Source organism: Triturus cristatus, chromosome 1_1 (genome assembly GCF_964204655.1).
Source record: "Triturus cristatus chromosome 1_1, aTriCri1.1, whole genome shotgun sequence".
Taxonomy (NCBI): Eukaryota; Metazoa; Chordata; class Amphibia; order Caudata; family Salamandridae; genus Triturus; species Triturus cristatus.
The window spans coordinates 14,561,004-14,585,115 of record NC_140579.1 but is presented as its reverse complement, the minus strand read 5'-3'; the positions used below and the strand labels follow the sequence as shown (position 1 = coordinate 14,585,115).

Sequence of the window (24,112 nt, the reverse complement as noted above, 5' to 3'; positions counted from 1 at the left end):
TTTTTTCCCTGAAACATCGTTTTTATTTTTATTTTTTTTCGAACTTTTCACTTACCTTATATGGACTTACTGTTCATGCCCTTGGTTCCGTTCTATCAAACTTGAACTCTGCGTTCTTGAAAGTGCGCCCCTAGTGGTTAGTGGTCCGATCAAGGGGGGGTGTAGTGAAGATTACTATCTCCCTACGTACAATGCTAAGTTAGCACAACCACGTTAGATGTTAGAAAGCCATCTTGCCGCTTTTGCTGCTTTTGCACGCGACACTGTAGTTGCATGTTATTAATTGAGAAATGCTTACTCGACTTTGCTTCACATAAGAACTGTCTGTTGTTTAACATCCTTAACAGTGAGCAGCGACCTTGGTCTGTACATTGTGTAAAGAAACAGTCTGGGTCACTAGACGGTGCAGGTTGTTGTGTGCAGGTTGATCGTACCACTATTTAGCCATAACATGCACGCAGCTGCAGATACCTGAAAGACGAGTGCTTTTAATATTGCAATGCAGCACGTTTTAGATTCATTCGGAAGAAGAGCGTTCCCAGGAGAGAGCCTAGCTGATCCTGTGATGTGATTCCACTAAGCTGATCTATACGGTATGAGGTCCCCCATTCAAGCCTAGAGACCTTCTAATAGTCTAATAATAATACTATTAGTTTACTAGCGAAAGGAAGGTGGCTGTTTCCACTGTCATTTTATTATGATTGCTCCTTTCATTTTCGATTGTATTGTAACAATGCTGGTGTTTCTGATCTTAAGCATTTGTCTGCTTATGTTAGCCAAAGTACTGCATCTCAGGACGCGAGGTTTATAAAATAAACTCTTTAAACTTTACCTTGTCTCTGTTTATTCTGTTGTGGACTGATATGAGAATAATTACGAACGGGTATTTCTGATTCCCACCATTCCTGAGAATATTCCAAGTCGCTTGTTCTGGGTTGTCTATACATTGGGACCGCTGAGCTAAACCTCGGCTAACGAATGGGACACTAAGCTAGTCGGATAAGGGGATCTGGGTTCTGAGGGGAGTTTTTGGTACACCACAATTCTCTGAGGTCCTGGGTTCCTGCGCATAGTTCTGTGCATAAGCAGAATCCCTGCAACACTACCTTCTTCCTTTCCTGCAAAAAACACCCCACCTCCTGAAGGGTCTTTCCTCATCACTCCACTTAATGACTCAAGCAACGAAACAAGAGGAAGACTTTGACCATAGTCATCCATGGTTCACATGGCCGCAATTAAATTGTGCTTGGACTCCAAAACCTTCAAAGTTTGTATGGCTGAGTAGCTTTGAAGAGGGGGAGGTAGGGTTGGAGTATGGAACACTGCATACGTTATCCCACCAGAACACCCATTCACAGAAAGGGTAATAATGTGTATTTATGTGTTTTCCCAAAAGCGAACACACAACTGGCACGTTAGTAGGTGTGCAGATATTTTTGTTTGGAACATGGCAGTGCTGGGCAATCTCCCAAGTGGCCCATATTTCTACTTGTAGCAAGGAGCAGTTGTTTGAAGTAATCTCACCACATTCAGTATTGAAACGCAGAGAAAGCACATTGAGTGTGACTAAGGATTAGAAAAATAGTTGCAAAGACAAACCGCTAACATGTAGGTGTGACTACCAACTGAGAAAAAAAATCTGGTGGGCTTGGAAACTGCTTTAGCAAATAACCTTCATCTTTCCATAATTGGCAGAGGAAATTACGTTAAAATGGTGGTATTCCCAAAGATTCTATATTTATTTCGAGCTATTCCCCTTCTTGCTAGTAATGACACAATCAAAACATTAGATCGTGCAATATCATCCTTTATCTGGAGCTACGGGAAGACAAGGAGAGCCCTAGCTAAGTTAACATTACCATCTGCTAGAGGTGGCTTAGCAATTCCAAATCTAACTTACTATTTATGGGCCGCTTTTCTACAACAAATGATGGTTCTGCTTATACCCGGCACCAAGATTAACAACAATCATGATCAACATATGCCTTCAATTTATGAGCTAATGTTGGGCAGCAAAGCAAGAGGTCTGCTACTGAGACAAGTAGAACCTTCTTACTTTAAAAAAATTAAATTTAAGACCTTTATAGATGCCCGTAAAACCTGGAATAGAATTACTAAAATACTTTCAATTTCAAAATATACCAAATATACACCGTTATGGTATAGCGCAGTCATACCGCAATACCTCAATGATAATATAACAAGGCGGTGGGCGAAGCTAGGTATTATAACCATTGGGGATTTCTTGGATAGTGAGGGCAAAACAACATTTGACGAACTATACGTGAAATATGATATCCAACCCACAGACTATTTAAAATTTATTCAAATTTACACAAGTCTTAGACAAATTAAATCTGACATAGAACTAAAACCCATACCACTCCTAGACCTTATAGGAAAACATTCTACCAGAATAAGTAATTTATATAACATCTTCATAAGAAATCACCCCGATGACCTTGAATATATAGAAACCAGCTGGGCTTATAAACTGAATAATGTTAATGTTGATATAGATATGACTCTATACCTGTCTTCTAAAGTCTTACTTGCCTCTAATTTAAAGGCCCAAATCTATAAAACTACATTCAATTTATACTACACGCCCTTCAAACTGTTCTCCTGGGGTAAGATAGAACATGATAAGTGTCCCAGATGTACTCTAGGTCCTGCTGACCTTATACACATGCTTTCGGACTGCCCTAAACTAGAACAGCTTAAAAATGCCATCATTAAGTATTGGGCCGAAATTTTCGGGTACGAGATAAAAACATCAACCACTCTGTTTTTGTTAGGATACGATGATTCTCTTGGCCTCACCAACCTAGAAATTCCTGCTATTTACATAGGCACTGCGGTCTATAAAATAACTTTAGCAACAAGATGGAAAGATCCCGAAGCACCAACTTTCCAGGGATGGCTAAATAGACTATTAGCAATATACAAGCAAGAAATAGCAATTTATGGAGCCAGAGGGAAAAAGTCTCGACTTTACGGGGAACAAGTTTGGTCACCAATAGCTAATTGGTATGAGCAGCTGAGGGACTAATTAGATTCTTTTGTCAACACATGTATATATAAAGGTTTCCTTCAGCTTAAATGCCCTATTGTATTTCAAGAGAACTTCGCTCTTTCAATGCTATTTTTTTCCTTAAAAAGGCTTTTTTTTTTTTTCTCTTTCCAAGAAATGTAATTGGAATCTTATTTATGCTGACCTTATTATTTAAATGCCTAGTACTTGTTGTCTGTCCTGCCACCCTAAAGCTTCGATTATTATTGCTTTTTTCGTTTTTTTGTGCTTTTCCCTGTTGTCTAGCGCTATATCTCTCTTTTGTATTTCTCGAATCTGCTCAATAAAAATCTTTAAAAAAAAAAAGGAAACTGCTTTAGCTATGTGATTCACTGACCCATGCAGTAACTAGATTGCAGTGGTATGTTTGTTTGGTTACTTAGTTAATTGATGGTGTTTCTGTATTGCTGACACAACATCGCTCAAGAACCCACCACGATGTTTCATTGAGTAAGTCACATGCGTGTGAGTGATTTGCGGAAAATTATTGGTTTTATATTATATGAAAGAGCAACTCACCTGAAGAAGGCCCATGGCCGAAACATTGTAGTTTGGTCCAGTGGGAGATTCTGTTGCTCCACAGAAATATGTCACTGCTTGTTTGGCTATAATATGTTTCCATGGAAAGCTTTGGGGATTCAGAATATTGGAACTTTTTCTGCTAAAATATCTTTATTGGAATTTCACAGTACTGCTGAAGATAAGAGTTACAGTAAGGAGAAAGTGAAATATTGACACATCTGGAATAAATTAAGTGGTCAGAGCATATGTCATATAACATAATACCAGAACAGAGTCTTCTCATTCAATTCTTCGAATTAAAAAATTTCCTTTTAAGTTGATATTTGAATTCTGTCTCTCTCTCTCTCTCTCTTTTTTTTTTTTTTTTTGTACAGACAGTTTCTCAAATCCTCAGCAGAGAAATGTGCCCTCGCTTCACTGTGCCCTCTGCTCCAAGTAAGTGTGCATTACACCTGTGAAGCCTTGGCCATCGACCCATACATCTTGTTTAGATGATGCTATTATTGATATAATATTGGATAAAACTGGTTTACAAACATAAAGCAAGTTGCCCGTATGGGAAGGATGAGAATCAGGGCACTCAGATAGGCCCAGGTGAGCCTGATTACTGATTGGCCGATCACAGACCATACAACTATGGCAACCATGTCTACATTTGTGATGCTGGAAATGTCAAAATATAAGATGGTCGGGTTGATTTTAGTACCATATTAGGGAATTTGCTCCAGATTTGGAAGACGAAGTGCAAATTGTTTTTGGTTGGAAAGAGTCTGAAAAGTAAATTCATTTAATAAAAAAATGTACATTAGAAATGCACAAAAAGCATATTGAAACTTGATTCAGAAACACAGAATTTGGGATCCTTCCTATAGATGGATTAGATCAGGGGTACTCACAAACTTTCTCTTGGGGGCCAAATTTACAGTGCGGTTTGTGGCCGAGGGCCGCACCTTGGGGGCGGGGTCATTGGGGTAGGGGGCGGGGCTAGAGCAACAAAAAAAACTGCGACCATGAGGTGGAACATAGGTCCCTGCAGCGGACGCCTTCGTCCACTGAGCCACCGGACCCGGCATACACCTATCTCTCCATCTCCCTCCCTCCCTCCTCCGTCTCCCTCCCTCCTCCGTCTCCCTCCCTCCTCCGTCCCTCCTCCGTCTCCCTCCTTCCTCCGTCTTCCTCCGTCTCCCTCCGTCTCCCTCCCTCCTCCGTCTCCCCCCTCTCCCTCCATCTCCCTCCCTCTCCTTCCGTCTCCCTCTATCTCCCTCCCTCTCCGTCTCCCTCTGTCTCCCCCTCTCTGTCTCCCCCTTTCTTGGGGGAGACAGAGAGGGGGTTCACTCTTCCCCTTTCTTACTTTCTTTTTCTTGTTTTTCCTCATTTTTTAGTTGTAAGTTTAGAGCATGTCAGCAAATCTCAATCCTTCCATTCCCTTTTTCTCCATACTGGTCCAAAAGGTATTTGCGCATCAGTAATGTGACTACAAATTCTGCCCCTTGTTGCTGTTTTCTGACCCTCTGCGCCATCCGTAGAAGTAACGAAAAGGCTACCATGATTGGTACCTGATTTTTTTTTTACTTAAATCATACAGTCCAGTTTCTTTTTTTAAACTTAAATCTAGTGTACATTTTTCTACTCCCAATTTTCATACTTGATGTTACTGTTGGGTATATTTTAACATTTGCATCACAGATCGAGGTGTGATGTGGTGTGGCAAAGTCATGCACATCAGTGCCATGATGTGGTCGGGGTCATGGGTTTGATGCGGTGTAATATTGTCATGGAGTGATGCACCGCTGCACACTGGAGCCTGTGGGAACAGACATGTCTAGAGTATGTGTTCCAGGTGTGGTAAGCTGGGTCTGTGGTATGGAGGCTGCATCGGCATTGCCTGTGGCGATGGTGTCCGAGGCGAACGTGTTCGGCTCCGTGAACTGTGCGTTGCAGAAGTGCTTACCGGTATCACACTTCTGTCTTCCTCGTACTGGTCATTACAACCCCTCCCCACCCCCACTAGACTGCTGTACTTTCAGTGCTGGCTTGCGTAGTTCAGTTGGCTGGTGAGGGTGCCAGCTGCTGGGATGGCTCCCAGTGAGTGGGTGGGGCCAGTCTCCAACAAGGGGCCCCCTCGTATACATGAGGAGCAGTGACGTGGAGGGGACGATCTTTCTCCCAATCTCTAGTCTAGTTGTGCTCTGGGCTGTGTGAGGGAGGGTCGGGTGCCAGCTTGAAGGGATACTCGGTCTACTTTTGGGACACCACTAAAGTTGTATCTTGCTGACGAAGAAGAACTCTCTTTTTGGTTTCAGTCTTCAACAGGTGTTTACCGAATGCTACCGTCGTCTTCCCCACGAATTTCCCTGAGTCCAACAAGACGCAGAATGAAATCACTGCTGGTGCGAAGTAAGTGAGGCTTCAGAGGGGGTGCAGGGGGTTACACATCTTGGGCTGATACCAGGTGCAGCAAGTCTGGTAGCATCACTATCCTTCACACATCTGGTGGCCTCAGTCATGCACTGGACGCTCTTAACACCTCATGCACACGGCAGCCTCTCACATCAGCACCAGTGGCCTCTCCCTGCTGCCTCCCACTCAGGCCTGGCCTGCTGCCTCCCACTCAGGCCTGGCCTGCTGCCTCTCACACAGTCCTGGCCTGCTGCCTCCCACTCAGGCCTGGCCTGCATCCCACCATGTCCTGGCCTGCCTCCCACCATGTCCTGGCCTGCCTCCCACTCAGTCCTGGTCTGCTGCCTCCCACTCAGGCTTGGCCTGCCACATGTGTTTACTGAACACCTGGGTTCCCTTGCCTTCGAGTCCTGTGCCGGGATGACGCAGAGCCCTCTGACTCTTTTTTCTGATGTCCTTCTTTACTCTCTTCCAGTGCCATTGTGAAGTCGCTGGACTTCCAGAACATCAGCAAGAAGATCTTTGAGGACTTCGCCAAGTCTTGGTACTGGATCGTCATGTGAGTACTTGTTCAGTGAATAGAAGAACCTTTTGAACTGGACGCACTGCCGACTGATGCATCTCGGGGGGGGGGGCCTGAGCAGTTGTTACTGTTGCTGAACTCAGGTTAAAGATGTGGTTATACTCAGAGGATCTGAACATGCACTCAGCACGACTCCGGGTGGACACACAGCCTAGTGTGCTATCTTAGGCCCATAAGGCGCAGTTATGGTTGTAAAGAGAAGCTCCACGGTAAAGCAAGTGGGGTTTCGAGGTATATTGTCGCATCGTTCACCGGATGGCCCCTTAAATTTGTTTAGTAGAGGAACGGAAACCAAGAGAGGACCGCAGTAGGTGGATGGTAGCTGAAGATTCAACGAGATGGCCTGAGAACTATTGTCGGTCAAGGTCTGAGTTCCTGGATTTACAGCGGGTGAGGGGCAGGAGTCATTTTTAGCTCTTCAAACCCCCATATGTTGGTTTGTAGTCGTAGGTGGCACCACCAGCTCCTTTCAAGGACCTCTTTCAACACACTCTAGATCTGTGCAGGGCAGGGTGCCTGTGTCCAGGGGTGGCTCGACACATCCTTTCTTCTATTGTTGTTTCTGTTGTCATTCTGGGGAATGGTCTGTAATACTCATCACACTAAAGTATTGTGTGCTTGAGTGGGGGGGGGGGGGGCATTTATTTCCTCTGGTTGGAAATGCCTCTGCTGTTGGGATGATTTGGAATTACAGGAAGTTAAACAGTGGGACCCATTGTTGCCCCCTCTCTCCAGGCGCCTCTTTAAACACAAAAACCTGATCACATGGACGGTATGGTTGGTCCAGAGTTGGCGTTGCCTGTTCCTCCAGCGATGAACGGTGGGAGGTCCATTTGCTGGGGAGGTTCCACCTGCTGAAGGTTCTCAGCAGACACTGCCTGTTTATTACAATGATCTAGTGTCTGCTTGAGAGACCCCACTGACCCACCACTGGATGAATCTGTATTACCCCAGCCTGATAGAGGCTGCCTACCCCATCACCTTTAAAGAGGCAAACCCATGGAAGCTGCATGATAGGGGACTGACATTGAAGCGCAGTTAGTGCTGTGTAGTAGACAAAATAAATATTTTTGGGGATAAATTATACCCAAGGCTTGTAGAAACGAGGTGGAAGTGATTGTATGGATTCACAAGTTTTAATTATGCAACAGCCCCTACACACTGTGCGGTAAAGACTCCAGGCTTCCTGTGACAGTTGGAACCGTTGGGGTGGCAGGGTACTAAGGGAGTGGAATGTGGGGGGAACCAATGAGGGGGCAGGGAAGACAATAGGACTCTCGCGCAGGAGAGCAGTCGAACACTAGATGTCACGCGCCAGTGCTGGCTCGTGACATTAACCGTAAATACAACAAGGCTTGTTTAGTTTGTTCGGAAAGGGCCCTGCTGTGTGCTTACTCTGGACTCCTTCTATGGTCATGTTCGACTCCAATAAGTCCCTTTAGAGGCCATGCTAGGTGGTCAAGGTAAGAGGTCTGTTCGGTATTTGATGCTAGTTCTCTGCTCGCAGATGTTGGGTAGAGTACCTCCAGCACTCAGCCAGATGTCTCACTTCCCTCTCTCCCTCTCTTCCTCAGCTGTCTGGTGATGGCAATGGTCCTCAGTCTTCTCTTCCTCCTCCTGCTGCGGTTCATCGCTGGGATCCTCATCTGGGTGCTGATCATTGGCGTCATTGGGGTCATCGGATATGGTAAGACATTATGAGGGTGTTGTATGTTCCATTGTTGCCTGCTTGCTTTGTTGCTGGGTCTGGCCTGATTCAAACAGGCTTGGAAGGCGGTTGGAGCTAGAGGGTGTCCTGCCTATGTCTCCTGTCTGCCAACTAGCTTTCTACCAATAAACTATTCAATTCTACTCAAAGAGCCTGCTTCATCACTGCAAATTTGTGGCGACGATCTGGCTACACGGTAACACGCTGGACCCCGCGTGTACATACTCCTATTTCACATTTCTACAAAAGGAAAATTCAAGACTCGTACCTCCTTCGGCGGTAAGGCAGTTTATTTCTATGTTCAGGAGCACTCACAATGTATCCTCTACTCTCTGTTTCCATGCTCTACGCTCTACCTCCAAGCTCCCGTTATGCGCAGCCAAGTATTGTTTTCCCCTCGGCAAGCCATTTCCGTTTCCGCCTGTCTTCGTTAATTTTTGCATCCTCTGCCACTCCGTTGTTTTCCGCAAGTGACTTTCGTTACAGCTTGTCTTTGTTGTTCTCAACAGCCTGCGCATGATCTCTGGGCCTAACCGTTCCCTTTGCGCAGCGGCACTGCGCATCGTTTAGGCCTGACGTGATTGTCGTGCGCACGCTCAACGGCAATTCAGTATCTGCCTGACTGCCTGCCTCTACGCGCAGGACATCTCACGTACAACTCTTCCTGGACTACCATGACATCGACGTCACAGTGAACAAGTGTTTCTACTGCAACTCTGTTGCCCAGAAACCCTTGACGTTCAGTATTACATCGAAAGCCAGTCACGACATTTGGCAAATCTCTTGTCTTGTACTGCTTTCAGTTTACAGTGCTGAACTGCTCACCACTACGTGTGTTCACTAACGTCGATCATTAAACGGTGATCCACACACCACCAACGTCACTAGTGCCCAGGCAAAGCCAGTCACAGTAATTGACACACGTTCTGGCACTGTTTCTATCTTGTTTATCTTCATCGCTTTTGCTTTGTATTCCATTGCGGTGATTCGCACACCATTTTGCTGTCTACACATGCGGATTCCATTGCGGTGATTCGCACACCATTTTGCTGTCTACACATGCGGATTCCATTGCGGTGATTCGCACTACGTGATATTTTATACCTGCACGGTGGAATTTATCACAGTGATTCGCACAGTGATCTGCTCACTAGTTTTTGTTTTTTTTGTCTTCATTTTCGTTGACAAAGCGAATTGTCACACGGTGAGTCGCACACCCACTTAATATTGTATTCACGACTATACTTTCTTTATTGTGTCTGTCTTGCCTGCTCACTTTCAACTTTGCTCTGTCGTTTTCTACTGTATTCCTTACTTTTCTATTTTTTTTCCTTTCACTTTTCGTTGTCATCATAATCATGCAGTCAGTTGCTCCTCCTCCTTAATTCCTAGAATCTCCTGGAGAACCTCCTGTTCGATGGGAGGTTTGGTTTGATGCTTTCACAACCTATCTTGAAGCGATTGGTGCTTCCAGATTCAGCAGTCAGCGCAAGAAATATTTTCTTCTCTATTCTCTAGGGTTTGAGGATAAGTCTATTTTTAAGCACCTTCCTGAAATATCTCACCTTCCTGAGGATGACATTGATGACTATCAAGACACCATAACAAAACTCAAAATTAGATTCGATAAACAACCAATTATAATGATCTTACGTCACAAGTTTTTTAAAAGGCATCAAAGTGAAGGAGAAGATGTAGACTCCTACATCTCTGTTCTCCGCAGACTGGCTTCTGTTTGTCAATTCGAAGCATTTACAGATCAGTTAATCAGAGACCAATTTGTATGCCACTACAAGGGCAAACGCATTTGTCAGAAATTGTTGTCTCTTAGTAACCCCACTCTCGATGAGGCAATCAAAATAGCGAAAAGTATTGAAACATCACAGACTTCGTTGAAGGAACTGGAAGACAAAACGCTTGAGTCTGTAAATGTTGTTATAGCCAATACTAAGGGTAAATAAATTGATTTTTGTTATTCTTCTCCAAATAATTCTTCTGGGAAAAATTCCTCTGGAGGCAAAAATGTGTTAGAACATTCCAACATGAAACAAATGTGTTATTGTTGTGGTAATCCTCCTCATCAGAAGGGTGCGAAGTGTCCAGGTGCCAATGTTGTTTGCAATTATTGTAAAAAAGTAGGGCACTTTGCTAAGGTATGCTTAAAAATGAAAAATCGGAAGAAAACAGTTGCATGCGTGTTAGAATCTGATCACGAGTCTGACTCTGACTTGGTCTCTGTAGTTACCGATGTGCATGATTCGGAACCAGTTGAAGGGGATACAACTAACTGTGTCGACCCTATTGTTGAGATCCAGGTTGGTGATAAGTTTCTAAATTTACTAGTCGATTCTGATGCCAGAATCACAATGATAACACAAAAGCTGTTCTATGAAACATGGGGAAACAGACCTTTTGAACCGGATACTTTGAAGATGTGTTGATTTTTAAGGAAAGAAAGATTAGAGGCAAAGTCTATGTCGCTATTAAGGGGTTGAACATTTTCGGTTGGTACCATCAAGGTTTATTTCGCATGATTCTAAAGACAGCTTCAAAAGAACACATTCTTGTAATTTTGAAGGAACACCAACAGAATAAATGGAAGGAAAGATTTCCATCCGTTTTTGGAGATGGTTTGGGAATGGTACAGGAATTCAAACACAAGATCATTGTGAAAGATGGAACACTTCCTGTTAAGCATAAACTGAGAGGGGTACCATTCAGTGTCAGGGATGATCTTGAAAAGGAACTCAAGTCTTTATGTGATCAAGGCATTATTGAGCCAACAGAGTCTTCTCTCTGGCTTTCGCCTTTGGTTGTTGCACGTAAAAAATGTGGGAAGCTACGTGTTTGCGTGGAATTGAGGTCCTTAAATAAAGAGATTTGGATTGATTCTCACCCCCTACCCAAGATTTGCGATCTTTTTGCATGTGTCAGAGGTTCTGGGTACATTTCCAAGTTAGATCTGGTTAGTGCCTACCACCAAATAGTTACATTGTGACTCACGTCCTCTCACAGCGTTTGTGTCACCCCTAGGCACTTTTCAGTACAAGCGGATGCCATTCGGACTAGCTTCCGCTGCATCTGTATTCCAACGTGTCATGCAGAATTTACTTGGTGGAATTGAGGGAGTTCTTGTTTTTCAAGACAATGTTTTGATTCATTCCAAAGATGTCCCATCACATGACTCCTTACTTTGCAAGGTGTTGGAAATTTTCAAACAGCATGGTGTAGTGGTCAAGTCAAAAAAGTGTAAATTTCTTAGTGAAGTACCTATTGCACAAGGCACCCAGAGTCTCAAAGTGGGCACCAAATCCGACCGAAGGAATCGGACGGCCTAGACACAGGTAGGCTGTAGTCGTCCCTACTGGATACTATGCAGTTGTCCATCAGGGCAATGCAATTTTATTCTGACAAAATGGATATACAATTAACTATCCTTAATTCAGTTGCCAACCACGTTGCTAATATTGACCACAGACTTACAAACATGGCTGATATGATACACAGAGTACAGGACAGAACACAATGAATGCAGTCACACTGTACCTGTGTGGACAAACTATCCACACTGCAGGCGGCTATGGGATATCTGGTGAGCGACATTAGGAACTTAACGAACATCAGGACAAACCCCCTAGAAACCATTAAAAAATACAATACGGCGGCAATTGCCAGTAGAGAATTAGCCTCTGAGGAGAAGGGCAGGGATAAAACTCCCTCAAAGGCCCACACCAAGGAGAATAGATCTAATATCCGCTCAAGTCCTCGCTGGCTTAAGACATCAGATGCTACAGAGGGCCAGCAAAAAGAGTAATCTTGGGCGAAAAGGTTAACCAGTATGGGGCACAAAGCAATGGAAGCTAGCAGCAACATAGAGCAACATGAACGCATGCAGGAGCCAGAAGGGGAACTATTGATAGCACAAGCCCCTAACATCCAAGATGTGAAAAATGGGCAGGGCAAGGAGCAGCGGACCCAAAATCGCAAGAAAAAGAGGAAAGGGAGAAACAGGAAGAAGAACATAACGGACTACTTCCCTCTTAATAGACCAGATTTTGGGACAGCAAGCTTGGGTATCACCGCCACTGCTGAACCCTGCTCGCTAAAGACAGAAAGCAAAGCGGGCCTTCCAACCACGAAGACCTCCCAGGAGACGTCCCCCGAGGTATCTAGGGAGACACCTGAACCAGAGGTGAAAGCTCCCGCAGCAGAACGATTAAAGCAAATTTGCTGCACGGGATGCAAAAATATATTGACCGGCAAAAACAGCAATCTGGTCTGCACAACTTACAGTACTGCACATACGCACACCGGTCACAAGCAGACCTCTGAGATATCGCAGCAAACCCCAGAACCAGGGGTGGTAGCTCTTGGAGCAGAACAGCCCACGCAAAACCATTCCGCAGAGAGGGAATGTCCGCTGACTAACAGTAACGGCAACTTGAAGGACATAACTAATAACAGTAGCACACCCGCCTGCTGGACAAAAGCATGCTGTGGGGGGGATAGCCATTGGCAATGATCGCCCCCCCCACTAACAAGCCAATTAAACCAGACCAAGCATCTACCCATCAACACCATGAACCAGAAGAGCCGAGCAATCATATTCATCCCTGAATTCAAATCGAGAGGCCAAGGGGACACCCTCAATAGAGGGAACATTTTGCGTCTGATTCAATCAATCAGGAGCTTGGCAGACATCGACTCAGCGTTCAAATCTGTCAAGAAGAGAAATGACCAAGGCAACTTGGGACTCAGAGATAACGGCAAGGAGAATCCTAGCGGAGGATGCCCAATTAAAAGCCTGGGGAATCAAAATACTTTTCAACCAACAACCTGGCTATCCTGATCCTCTTAAACCTAATAGACCAGTTGACTCAGATTATCTACATTCCAGGACCGCCCAATCAGTCCTCAAAGAGGCACGGAGCACGGATGTGCGTCCACCGGGAGGGAAAAGACAGGATGACGACCCCCCACAGGACGACTGGTCTTGGCTAGCTAGAACAATAAACTCACAAGGAGAGGGCTTTTGACTAAGTTCCATCAAAGAATTCGAGGGCGGCTCGAATCTTCAAATATGCTCATGGAATGTAAATGGTCTGAGAACAAGGTATCGGACACAGAATTTCTCTCTTATATCCAATGCTTCGACTTAATTCTAATGCAGGAGACGTGGCTGGAAGCACCTCAGCATTTACTTGGCTTCAAAACCCATCATCTCCCAGCAACCAAAGGAGCCAAATTTGGCCAGCTAAAGGGCGGCCTTTCTATCTACTCCTCAATTAGCACCATAAGGGGGACAAGAGAAGTTAACTTCACTCTAACTCCAACAAATGAGCTCCAAATTCTTGCACTGGACATAGAGGAGAGCAACGTTAAACAACAAATTATTGTACTAAATGTTTACATTCACCCACGAGATAAAGCCAGAGGAGTTCAAATGGTAGGTATGGAAATAACAAAGTTACTCTCGGAAGAGTCAACAACCAACCTTGTACTGGCCGGGGATTTTAATATGCATTTAATAGGACCACAATCGAGGGGAACTGCTCTGGAGGAACAACTTACAGCAGGGAAGATCCCCAACCAGGTACAGGGCAAAAAGATAACGCTGACAGCCCAGTCTGGGAACTTTATACAGGACATGGAGCACTTAAGCCTTGTCGTATCAAATGGTCGCTTTCTGGAAGACCAACCCCCTGCAGCAACTTATCATAAAGCCATGGCAAGCTCTACAATAGATTACAGGCTGGTTACTTTACAATTGTTTAGTAGGATTTCTAGTTTCAGGATTGGAACAAAAGAGCATAGCGATCATCAGACCCAGGAAATTTCGTTTTGTATAAAGGAGGCCCTTGATCTTCCCAGTGGAGGATCCTGCAACGATTTATACCGTGAATCTCAGACGGCTCAACTGCATAACTAGCCAACCTGACAAACTGCAAACCATAGCCAAGCCAATCTGGGAAAATCAAGCAGAGGCACATAGTAATGCAAAAACCCGTTGGGAAACATTTACCAATATTGAGTATACCAAACCTGAGGGCCCTCAATAAAGATATAAATAAAACTTTACGAAAGCTAAGACAAAGGGGAAACAAAACTACCCTACAAAAAACCCTTGCGCAATTAAAAGCAACAAAGAAGAAAATGATCTGGCAAGCAAAAAGGGAAGCAGAAGATACTTTGTGGGCTAAGCTCCTGTTTTACGCAAAGACAAATCAAAGCGCAAAATTCTGGCAAACAATAAATAACTTAGGTAATACCCATGTGCAGGGCATCAATTCCCATCTAACAGAGGAAAATTGGGCAGGCCATCTCCAGGAACACTTTAACCCAAGAGGGGAAAGCCCCGTTATAGCACAACCAGGGCCAGGACAGCCTGACAAGCTGAGCACCCATGGAAACATCAGCAAGGGAACTGCACTTCCCGATTTTACCGATTTAAAAAACGAGTAGCCAAAGGGAGGCCAGAGGGGGCACCTGGCCCCAACAGTATCCCCCCCCAATATTGATTAAAACTGATCCGAACTACTGGGCGACTGCATTATTACCAGTGTTCAATTGCATAGAAGAAGGGGCTGGTATCCCAGACTCCTGGAAAGGCTCTATAATATCACCAATCTACAAGAAGGAAGATAAGAACAAACCTACTAGCTATAGACTTGTAGCCCTAATTGATGTTGAGGCAAAATACCTTTTGGACGAATTAACATCATGGGCTAATGAAAAATCCCTCATCCCCATCAATCAGACAGGCTTTTCCAAAGGCACAGGGACCATTACAAATCTATTTGCCCTGACGCTACTGATGGATGGTGCCAAAGCAGCAAACCTCCCCCTATTTTTCTGCTTCATTGATTATTCGGCTGCTTTCGACAGTATAAATAGGCACAAACTATGGACTAAACTAGCGAAGATGGAAATCGCATCAGCGCTATTAAAACAGATAATCCACCTACATACCAACACTTAGGTTCAAGTAAAACTAGGTACCGGCGAATATCTGTCTAGGAGAATACCAACAGCAAGCAGGTTGAGCAGGGGTGCGTGCTGGCCCCCCATGCTTTCTAATCTGTTTATGGCAGACCTTACGACAGAATTAAACAGTAGCACCTCTCACGCACCGAGGTCAGGTGGACTGTCACTCTCTAACTTTTTGTCCTAATAAGCCGAACTCCAATTGGGCTTCAGCAACCTGCTAAATACAACTGCCAATCATGCTGCATCTAACGGTTTAACCATCAACCTAGAAAAGTCAAAGATCATGCGGTTAAACCCGAAAAAGAACACAATTGGGTTTCACTGGAACCTGGCAGTCGTGCCAGAATACAAGTACCTAGGGGTGATACTTGAAGAGAAAGGTACTTATAAGCCACAAAAAGAAGCCATAAAACGAAGAGGAAACTCCATAGCGGTAGCTCTAAAATCTTTGAACTCAAAACTGCTGGGCCAAGCTTTTATCCCTTATTACAAGTTCTACAAGCAAAGTTAATTCCAGCTATTACATACAGGAGCGAGTGCCTCCGGGGAAAAGATGAAGGGACTTTGGAACAAACTGTGCTAAGAGCGGCAAGAATAATCTTTAGCCTACCAAATTATGTCTCTCCCGCGCAAATCAGGCTGGAACTTGGCCTACAGTCACAAAAAATAGCTCGCAACGCTGCTTATGTGAAATGCTGGTTTAGGATCAGAAGCTCAGATAAGTGCTCTCTGAATTTCCACCTGTGGAAAGAGATAAACACAAGCAGAGCTTGCACCCCAAAGGATTACCTGACCGCATCCATAAACCGCCTAGGCCTGAAGGAGCACTGGGCAACTATGGGAACGCAGAACAGCTTCAAGTCTTTCCAAAATAAGACAGTAAAAAAGCTCTCAGCACTCGAAGACAAAGAAACGCTCAGGAAAAGGTCTCACGGTTGGTGCGTGCTGCAGAGCTATATAACACCTGGCCCGCAAAACAACCTGTGTGCTGGCTTCAGCAGGAGGCTAAAAGAGAAATACCTCCGGTTTCAATTGGGAATTCTTCCTTTCCTCCCGCATCTACCACCTTGGAAGCGAACCACAGAAACAACTCGGGCCGCCTCTGCAGGTAAGCAGAAGAGAGGATCCTGCATCTACTATGCATCTGCCACGGTCTGGACCTACAACGACGCTTGCTTCTGAAATCTATCTTTAACATCAAGAGGATAAGAACCTGCAGGCAAGCAGTGAAGGCTTGCTTTGGTGGAGGAGACATACAGCCGGCATGCTGGTTTGTACAGTGGCGGCAGAGGAGAAAATGAAGAGCCCTGGCACACCATAAGATAGCTCCAAATCAAGGGCTTACCATTCTTGATCCCGAGACTGGCCTTCTTTTCACACCAGGGATACGCCTGACACAAAAACCTTTTTCTTTTTTTCATTGCCTTGAAAACCATTGGGCTTTGGAAAGGCCAAGGACAAGAAGGACCTATCTATATCATAAAAATTGAAACAATCCTGATAAATGCAACTATTAATCCTGTGATTTTTAAATATAATTGCTACTCATACATTTTTTTAATCTATGTTTTTATATCACAACCTTCGGGCTAAGGATTGACTAAAAAGCACATCCTATCTGAGAATAAAACACTGGGCTAGGCCAAATCCTCCCAAAGCTCTGTCCTTTTAATGTTTGCATAAATGATGAAATTGTAGCGCATTTCTCCTTATGAATTTCTGATTTGAGCATTTTCCTTTTAGTAAAGGTTTTTATTAACTTCTACTTACTTAGTGAAGAGATTGAGTATCTCGGTTATCTTATTTCTAGTGATGGAATTAGACCCAGGGAGGGGCTTTTAGATGTTATTGTCAATGTTTCTGCACCTGTTGATAAGACAGGAGTCAAGTCTTTGCTTGGTCTTTTGGAATACTATTCTAAATTTATTTCCAATTATGATACCATTGTACGACTCATTAGCTCCCTTCTTAGAAAAGGTGTTTTGTTTAGTTGGTCTGATGCATGTGCGTCTGCTCTTCAATATGTGAAAGAAAGTGTCAGTAACAGTGGGGCGCTTAAACCTTATGATCCCGAGTTATCCACGTGCATTACATTAGACGCCAGCCAAGTCTGGTTGGGGGCTGTATTAGCCCAAAATGTGTGCAATGCCGAGAATACAATAGCATTTGCCTCTAGAGTTTTAAGGGACGGAGAACTACAGTGCTCCGTGATTGAAAAGGAACTCCCATCCTGCCTGTGGGCAATTGAAAAGTTTTGCCCATATGTTTGGGGTAGACGTTTCCTATTGAGAACTGACCATAAGCGCTTGATTAGTATTCTTGGTTCTGGCACCAGTAAATGCTGTTCTTCCAGGATTGTCCGGATGGTATCTCGCCTTATGCAGTACCAATTCGATGTTGTTCATGTTTCCGGGGGTAGGAACATCAGGGCTGATTTTTTTTATCTCGCTTTCCTGTGAAAAATATTGATGAGAAACATGATTTTCATCATGAGGAAGATTCTGATGACCGTTTTGTAGCTTCCCTCGATCTCAAAGAACATGATCTTGGCACGGAAGAGAACTGGTGGAAAGCTTTTAGTGATGATGATATTCTGCAGCAAGTGTGCGAGTTTGTTAAGTGTGGTTGGCCCAAAGAACGTGTCCTTTCTCCAAGTCTGCAACCCTTTTGGAAGATTGAGTCTGAGTTATCTATAGAGGGTGGTGTTTTGCTGCGATCTGACAAATGTATTCCCCCGCAGAGTCTTAGAGTATTATTACCAAAGCTCATGATGGTCATTTGGGTTCTATCTTCACTAAACGACGTATTTGAGAATTTTTCTGGTGGCCCTCTATGGATGCCGAAATTGATGAACTTATTGACATGTGTGTTGTTTGTCGAACCGCTGACAAAGGGTTGAAAGTATCGACCCCACCCCTTCTTCCCATCGAGTGTCCTTCTGGACCTTGGAACAAAGTCTGTACGGATAATATGGGCCCATTTGAGAGCTTAATTTATGGGTGTCGTTTTATTTTAGTACTTATTGATTATGGGTCAAAGTGGCCAGAGATCAATCTAGTTAAAGAACCATCTTCTGCCATTGTCATTTCTTTCCTTAAGGGAGTTTTCATGAGGGAAGGGTTTCCTGAAGCTATGGTCACAGACAATGGGACACAATTCATTAGTGCCACTTTTCAATCATTTCTACAATCTTGTAACATTAAACATGTGAAGAGTTCTCTTTATCACCCCCAGTCTAACGGCCTTGTCGGGCGGATGAACAGAATGGTGGGTGACTGTATCAAATGGGCCGAGTCTAGTAACCATGACATAGTGAAGTCCTTGAACAGCATGCTTTGGTTCTATAGGACAACTCCCCATTCTACGGCCAAAGTATCTCCTTTCGAACTGTTAAGGGGTAGAAGAGCCAATACTAGTTTTAAGCCAGTATGGATGAACAAATAGGTTAAAACCTTTTCTGATGTAGAATGTCTCATGGAGGTAGCAAGAGAAATTCTCTCTATTTCCCAGTCAAAACAAGTCAAGTCAAGTCAAATTCCACTTTATTCGATTAATTAAAATCATAAAAGCATTCTACAGCAAATATCAAAAGTTCATCTATAAAACAGTTGATAAATTTAATACAGTATTAAACAGTTGATAAATTTAAAAAGCAGGTTAAAAGGGCGATAATTGCATAAAATACATTAAAAAAAAGCACTCGAATGAGCAATATAGATGGATCCAAATTCCTATTGTTCTTCCAATCTTAGCCTTATTCTCTTGCATCTCACAGATGCGGCTAGAAAACTAGCAGTGCAGTACATAATTAGAGGAGAGAGCAACATCTGTAAATATAACAGTGCAGGCTTATACTGGATAAAGCCCAGGTCCTTCAAAATAGATTTTAAGTATCTTGTGCGAGGTTCATGATAGAAGGAACAAAAGAACAAAAAATGGGCATTATCCTGAATAGAGAAACCATCACATTTGCATGGGGCCGATTCCTCCAGCTTGCACCAGTCTTTCACATCCCACAGCACCGTATAAATTTGGTTAAACCGAAATTTGGATAAAAGCCATCTATGAAAAGGGTTGGTTACCGTTATTAAATAAGGAGCCAGCACACAGGATGGAGATATCAGAACATGAGCCCTCACAGAGGGTTTACATAAATCGTGGGCTTCGCGCTCGGCCATGCGAATTCTCAGAAAATTTATTTTCACCCACGGCAGATCAGCTCTACACAAGGCTTCAGGTCTACTAAAAATTTCAGGGCGTCCCAAAAGTGCTGTCATAGTTTCAATGTAAGACAGCCACTGAATGTCCCTTCTGTGATCAAGTTGGAGACAATCTTTGATGATCCGATGATTAAGGCTAAGGTTTGGGTTAAGCCAAAGCTTTATCCACAGTCAAAACAAAAAACTCCCACACCTGTTAAAAAGGGACAAAGCAAGTTTGGTGCTCCCATTACTGTCACTAAGGTGGGAAGGAATGCGGTCCAAGTTGAAGGAAGTAAATGGTGGAATGTAGGAAAGATTGTTAAAGTTAAGAATGTACCGCTTGTTGTTTCCGACTCTTCTCTTGCTCGTGATGCTCTTGCGCACTCCGAAGTTCCTGTTAGAAGCACGAGATTTAGGGTTATCCCCAGCAGATCCCGACTGTAATCTTTTGTTATATTGTACCTCCTCTTACTTTGAGGTTTGTTATTGCTGTACTGCTTGTATTTCATGCTTTTTTTTTTTTTTTTTAATTTGTTGACGAAAGGAGGATATGTTGCATTCTCTATCATAGTTTATTTCATGCTGTGGCCTTATGCTGCAGCCTAAGGTTCTAATGCTGTTGTAATCTTTTTGAGAATGTTCCATGTTCCATTGTTGCCTGCTTGCTTTGTTCCTGGGTCTGGCCTGATTCAAACAGGCTTGGGAGGCGGTTGGAGCAAGAGGGTGTCCTGCCTATGTCTCCTGTCTGCCGTGTAGCTTTCTACCAATAAACTATTCAATTCTACTCAAAGAGCCTGCTTCATCCCTACAGAGGGCATGCGTGCTCTGAGATATCTCAGAGCAAAAATCCAATTAAATACTGTGCCAGGGACCTAAAGATACAGGACATGGTAGAAATAATCTTACAGCTGCTTGAGGATCAACTGTATTCCATGTCTAATTTCATTCCTACCATCCATATAGTTTCACAATTTCTAAATCTGTATTCGGATTGTAATTAGGCAGGACAGTACGGCAAAGTAATTGCTGCAGTGATCGATCACAAATCCATCGGGCATTTCGAATTAATAACCTGCTCTTAAGAAAATGTTCAATATTTTTAACAACTGAAGATTTCATAGTAGATCATAATTCGTACATGTGCTAATGATGTCTCTGGAAATGTCAACACTGCCGTTCCATCCATCCTCTGACTGAGGATTCAGTCAAGACCATGCACCTCCTTCCGTATTCTGATGGCCCACCTTAAAGCTTCCTGTGAGATGGAAACAGGAGGCGGCCTTTACAGCGCAGGCATTGCAACGCACTGCCTTTACCAAGCATCGTTTACCATGCGTGTTTTTACCACGCATATACCTTTACCACGCATATCTGAGAATATAAATATATATATGTGTGTATATATTATGGTATAGGATGGTAAGGATGCGTTTAGAGTTTAGAGGTGGGCAAAGGTATAGGGTGGTAAAGGTGTTTTGAGGGTTTAGAGGTCAGTAAGAGCACTGAAAGGCAAGGTTGTTTTTAGGGTTTAGAGGTGGGTAAGGAAATAGGATGTTTAGGGTGTGTTTAGGGATGGGTAAGGGCACAGCATGTCAGTGTGTTTTTAGGGTTTAGAGGTGGGAAAGGGTATAGGATGGTAAGTGGCTTTTTAGGGTTTAGGGGTGGGTAAGGGTAAGGGTGTTTTTTGGGTTTAGGAGTGGGTAAGGGTATAGGGTGGTAAGGGTGTTTTTAGGGTTTAGGGTTTGGTAGGGGTATTGGGTGGTAAGGGTGCTTTTAGGGTTTAGGGATGGGTAAGGACGTAAGGTGGTAAAGGTGTTTTTTTAAGTTTAGGGGTGGGAAAGGGCATAGGGTGGTATTGGGTTTGTTTAGGGGTGGGTGATGGCGTAGGGTAGTTAGTGTATTTTTAGAGTTTAGGGGCCAGCAAGGGCATAGTTTGGAAGTATGTTTTAGGGTTTAGGGGTGCATAGGGGTATAAGGTGGTAAGATTGCAAAAGAAATGGTGTTTGTAACCTCCGCAAAGAACGAAAATATTAGTTGTATTATATATATCTATATATATATATATATATATATATATATATATATATATATATATATATATATATATTCAAGTGGCGGGCTTCCATTTTAGAAAATATTTTACTGTATAATATACTATATATATATATATATATATATATATATATTCACTGAAAAAACCATAGGTTTCACACATGTTATAGTTAGCGGAAATTTTACTGATAAAAAACCAGTGAAATTCCCCCGTTATAGTTAGTGCAGGCAACTATAACTCACGCGACCGCAATCCTCTGCTGATGCTAATACTGTATTTAGACACTTATTTGCCCATGTCTTCTTCCATACATTTTTAGCTATACATATATTACAAATATGTTTTTTTTTAATAAAGACACATATGTCATCAGCAGAAGATTGCGGTCGCGTGAGTTATAGTTGCCTGCACTAACTATAACGGGGGAATTTCACTGGTTTTTTATCAGTAAAATTTCCGCTAACTATAACATGTGTGAAACCTATGGTTTTTTCAGTGAATTTGCAAGGTTTTTTAAATGCTAATTCCTAACTATAACGTGTGTGAAACCTATGGTTTTTTCAGTGAATTTGTACGGTTTTTTAAATGCTAAGTTACTTTACGCCATTCGAGGCGTGCGCGCCCACTTAACGCAGTTCGTTCCGTGCACGGTTTTTATCAACTTTAATAAGCCCTGTACATTTGGTGGCCTTCGGCCACCAAAAGCACAGGGGGTGGGGTCAATGTGCATAGTGTTTTTTTTTATTTCGATTTTATAATTTCATGTTGCCAAAATTTAGTTTTTTTTACCTATTAATAAGCCCTGTACATTTGGTGGCCTACGGCCACCAAAAGCACAGGGGGTGGGGTAAGTGTGGATAGTGTTTTTTTCCCTTATAATAAGCCCTGTACATTTGGTGGCCTACGGCCACCAAAAGCACAGGGGGTGGGGTAAGTGTGGATAGTGTTTTTTTCCCTTATAATAAGCCCTGAACATTTGGTGGCCTTCGGCCACCAAAAGCACAGGGGGTGGGGTAAGTGTGGATAGTGTTTTTTTCCCTTATAATAAGCCCTGTACATTTGGTGGCCTACAGCCACCAAAAGCACAGGGGGTGGGGTAAGTGTGGATAGTGTTTTTTTACCTTACAATAAGCCCTGTACATTTGGTGGCCTACGGCCACCAAAAGCACAGGGGGTGGGGTAAGTGTGGATAGTGTTTTTTTACCTTCCAATAAGCCATGCACATTTGGTGGCCTTCGGCCACAAAAAGCACAGGGGGTGGGGTAAGTGTGGATAGTGTTTTTTTCCATTACAATAAGCGCAGTAAATTTGGTGGCCTTCGGCCACCAAAAGCACAGGGGGTGGGGTAAGTTTGGATAGTGTTTTTTTTTTTTTTTTTTTTTTTACCGTACGCTTACGGTAAGCGTACGGTAAGCGTACCCCGCGAAATTGCCGAAAAAAAAATTAAACCGTTTTTGCTCTTGGGGGATGTTTGTGGACTCCCTCAACATGACTATGTGGGAGGGAGTTGTCAAAACAGCCCCGTAACATGTTTTTGGCCATCATGTTTGATAAACAACACTCAGTGCGAGAGACAAAATGGCGGCCGCCGCTTCCTGGTTTCGGCCGATTCGAATGTTTACTAAGATCTAAGAGCCAATCAGAATCGCGCTCGCGCACGCCACCGTACGCTTACCGTAAGCGTACGGTAAGCGTACCGTAAGCGGGCTCAGATATATATATTGATTTAAAGGCTATTTTCTCAGAATCTACTGAACAGATTTACACCAAACCTACAAAAGGCACTTCCTTGACCTAGGGACTACCTCTCTGCCAAATTTCTAGTAATTCTGTTCAGCCGTTCGGGCTGTAGCTCGTTCTAAAGGTCCTATGGAAAAATGCATGGGAAAAACGCGTTTTGGGACCCCCCTTTTATCTCAGCCCCCGCTTGACGGATCCCCCCGAGACTTTCAGGGTAGGAGCGGAGCGTAGCGCCCCACCTATTTTGAGAAATTCGCGAGGATTCGTCGACCGGCGCCAAAGTTATTCAAAATAGAATGTTGAGGTTTTCCTATGGAAACGTGGTCCTAACTATAACTACCTACTGGCGACCGCCAGTAGGTAATATATATAGTTATAAATAACACATTTTTTCATTTATAAGTAATGAGTGTGTGCATATATACATATATATTTATTTATAATTAGGGGCTTCACTTACCTCATAAATACTTACTTTTTTTTAAAGTCATGCGTGGTAAAGGTATATCCATGGCATATGCATGTGTTGTAATGTCGTGCCACCCATGGAGACTAATATGACCACTCATGATTCTTTCTTCTAAAGTCAAAGGTGGGACTTCTGGGATGATAGGGGTAGAACTGGTATATAAGACTCGCATGGGCACAGGTGCCTGGCAACATGTCCCCGCGGCTTCCGCTCAATCTGCTGAAGAGCAGTTTGTCACCCAATCTTGCTGCCCTGCATTTTGTTTTCTTTTTGATCGGTTGGTTCCCTGTTTCCCCTAACATCCTTGTGCATTCTTTCCTGGTTCCTATGCCTCGCTCCTCTATACCCTTCTTGTGTTCAGCATTACCTTCATTC

At 43.5% G+C, this 24,112-nt stretch overlaps 1 protein-coding gene across 4 annotated transcripts in view; it reads left to right on the top strand.

The window, feature by feature from the left end:
- SLC44A4 (solute carrier family 44 member 4) overlaps nucleotides 1-24,112 on the top strand; it is a 311,986-nt gene that overhangs the window by 232,112 nt on the left and 55,762 nt on the right. For all 4 annotated transcript variants that reach the window (XM_085632339.1, XM_085632504.1, XM_085632421.1 and 1 more), the window contains exons 7-10: nucleotides 3,970-4,030; nucleotides 5,899-5,992; nucleotides 6,471-6,554; nucleotides 8,153-8,265. In XM_085632339.1, coding sequence (XP_085488465.1) covers nucleotides 3,970-4,030; nucleotides 5,899-5,992; nucleotides 6,471-6,554; nucleotides 8,153-8,265 — 352 coding nt within the window. The remainder of the gene's footprint in view (nucleotides 1-3,969; nucleotides 4,031-5,898; nucleotides 5,993-6,470; nucleotides 6,555-8,152; nucleotides 8,266-24,112) is intronic.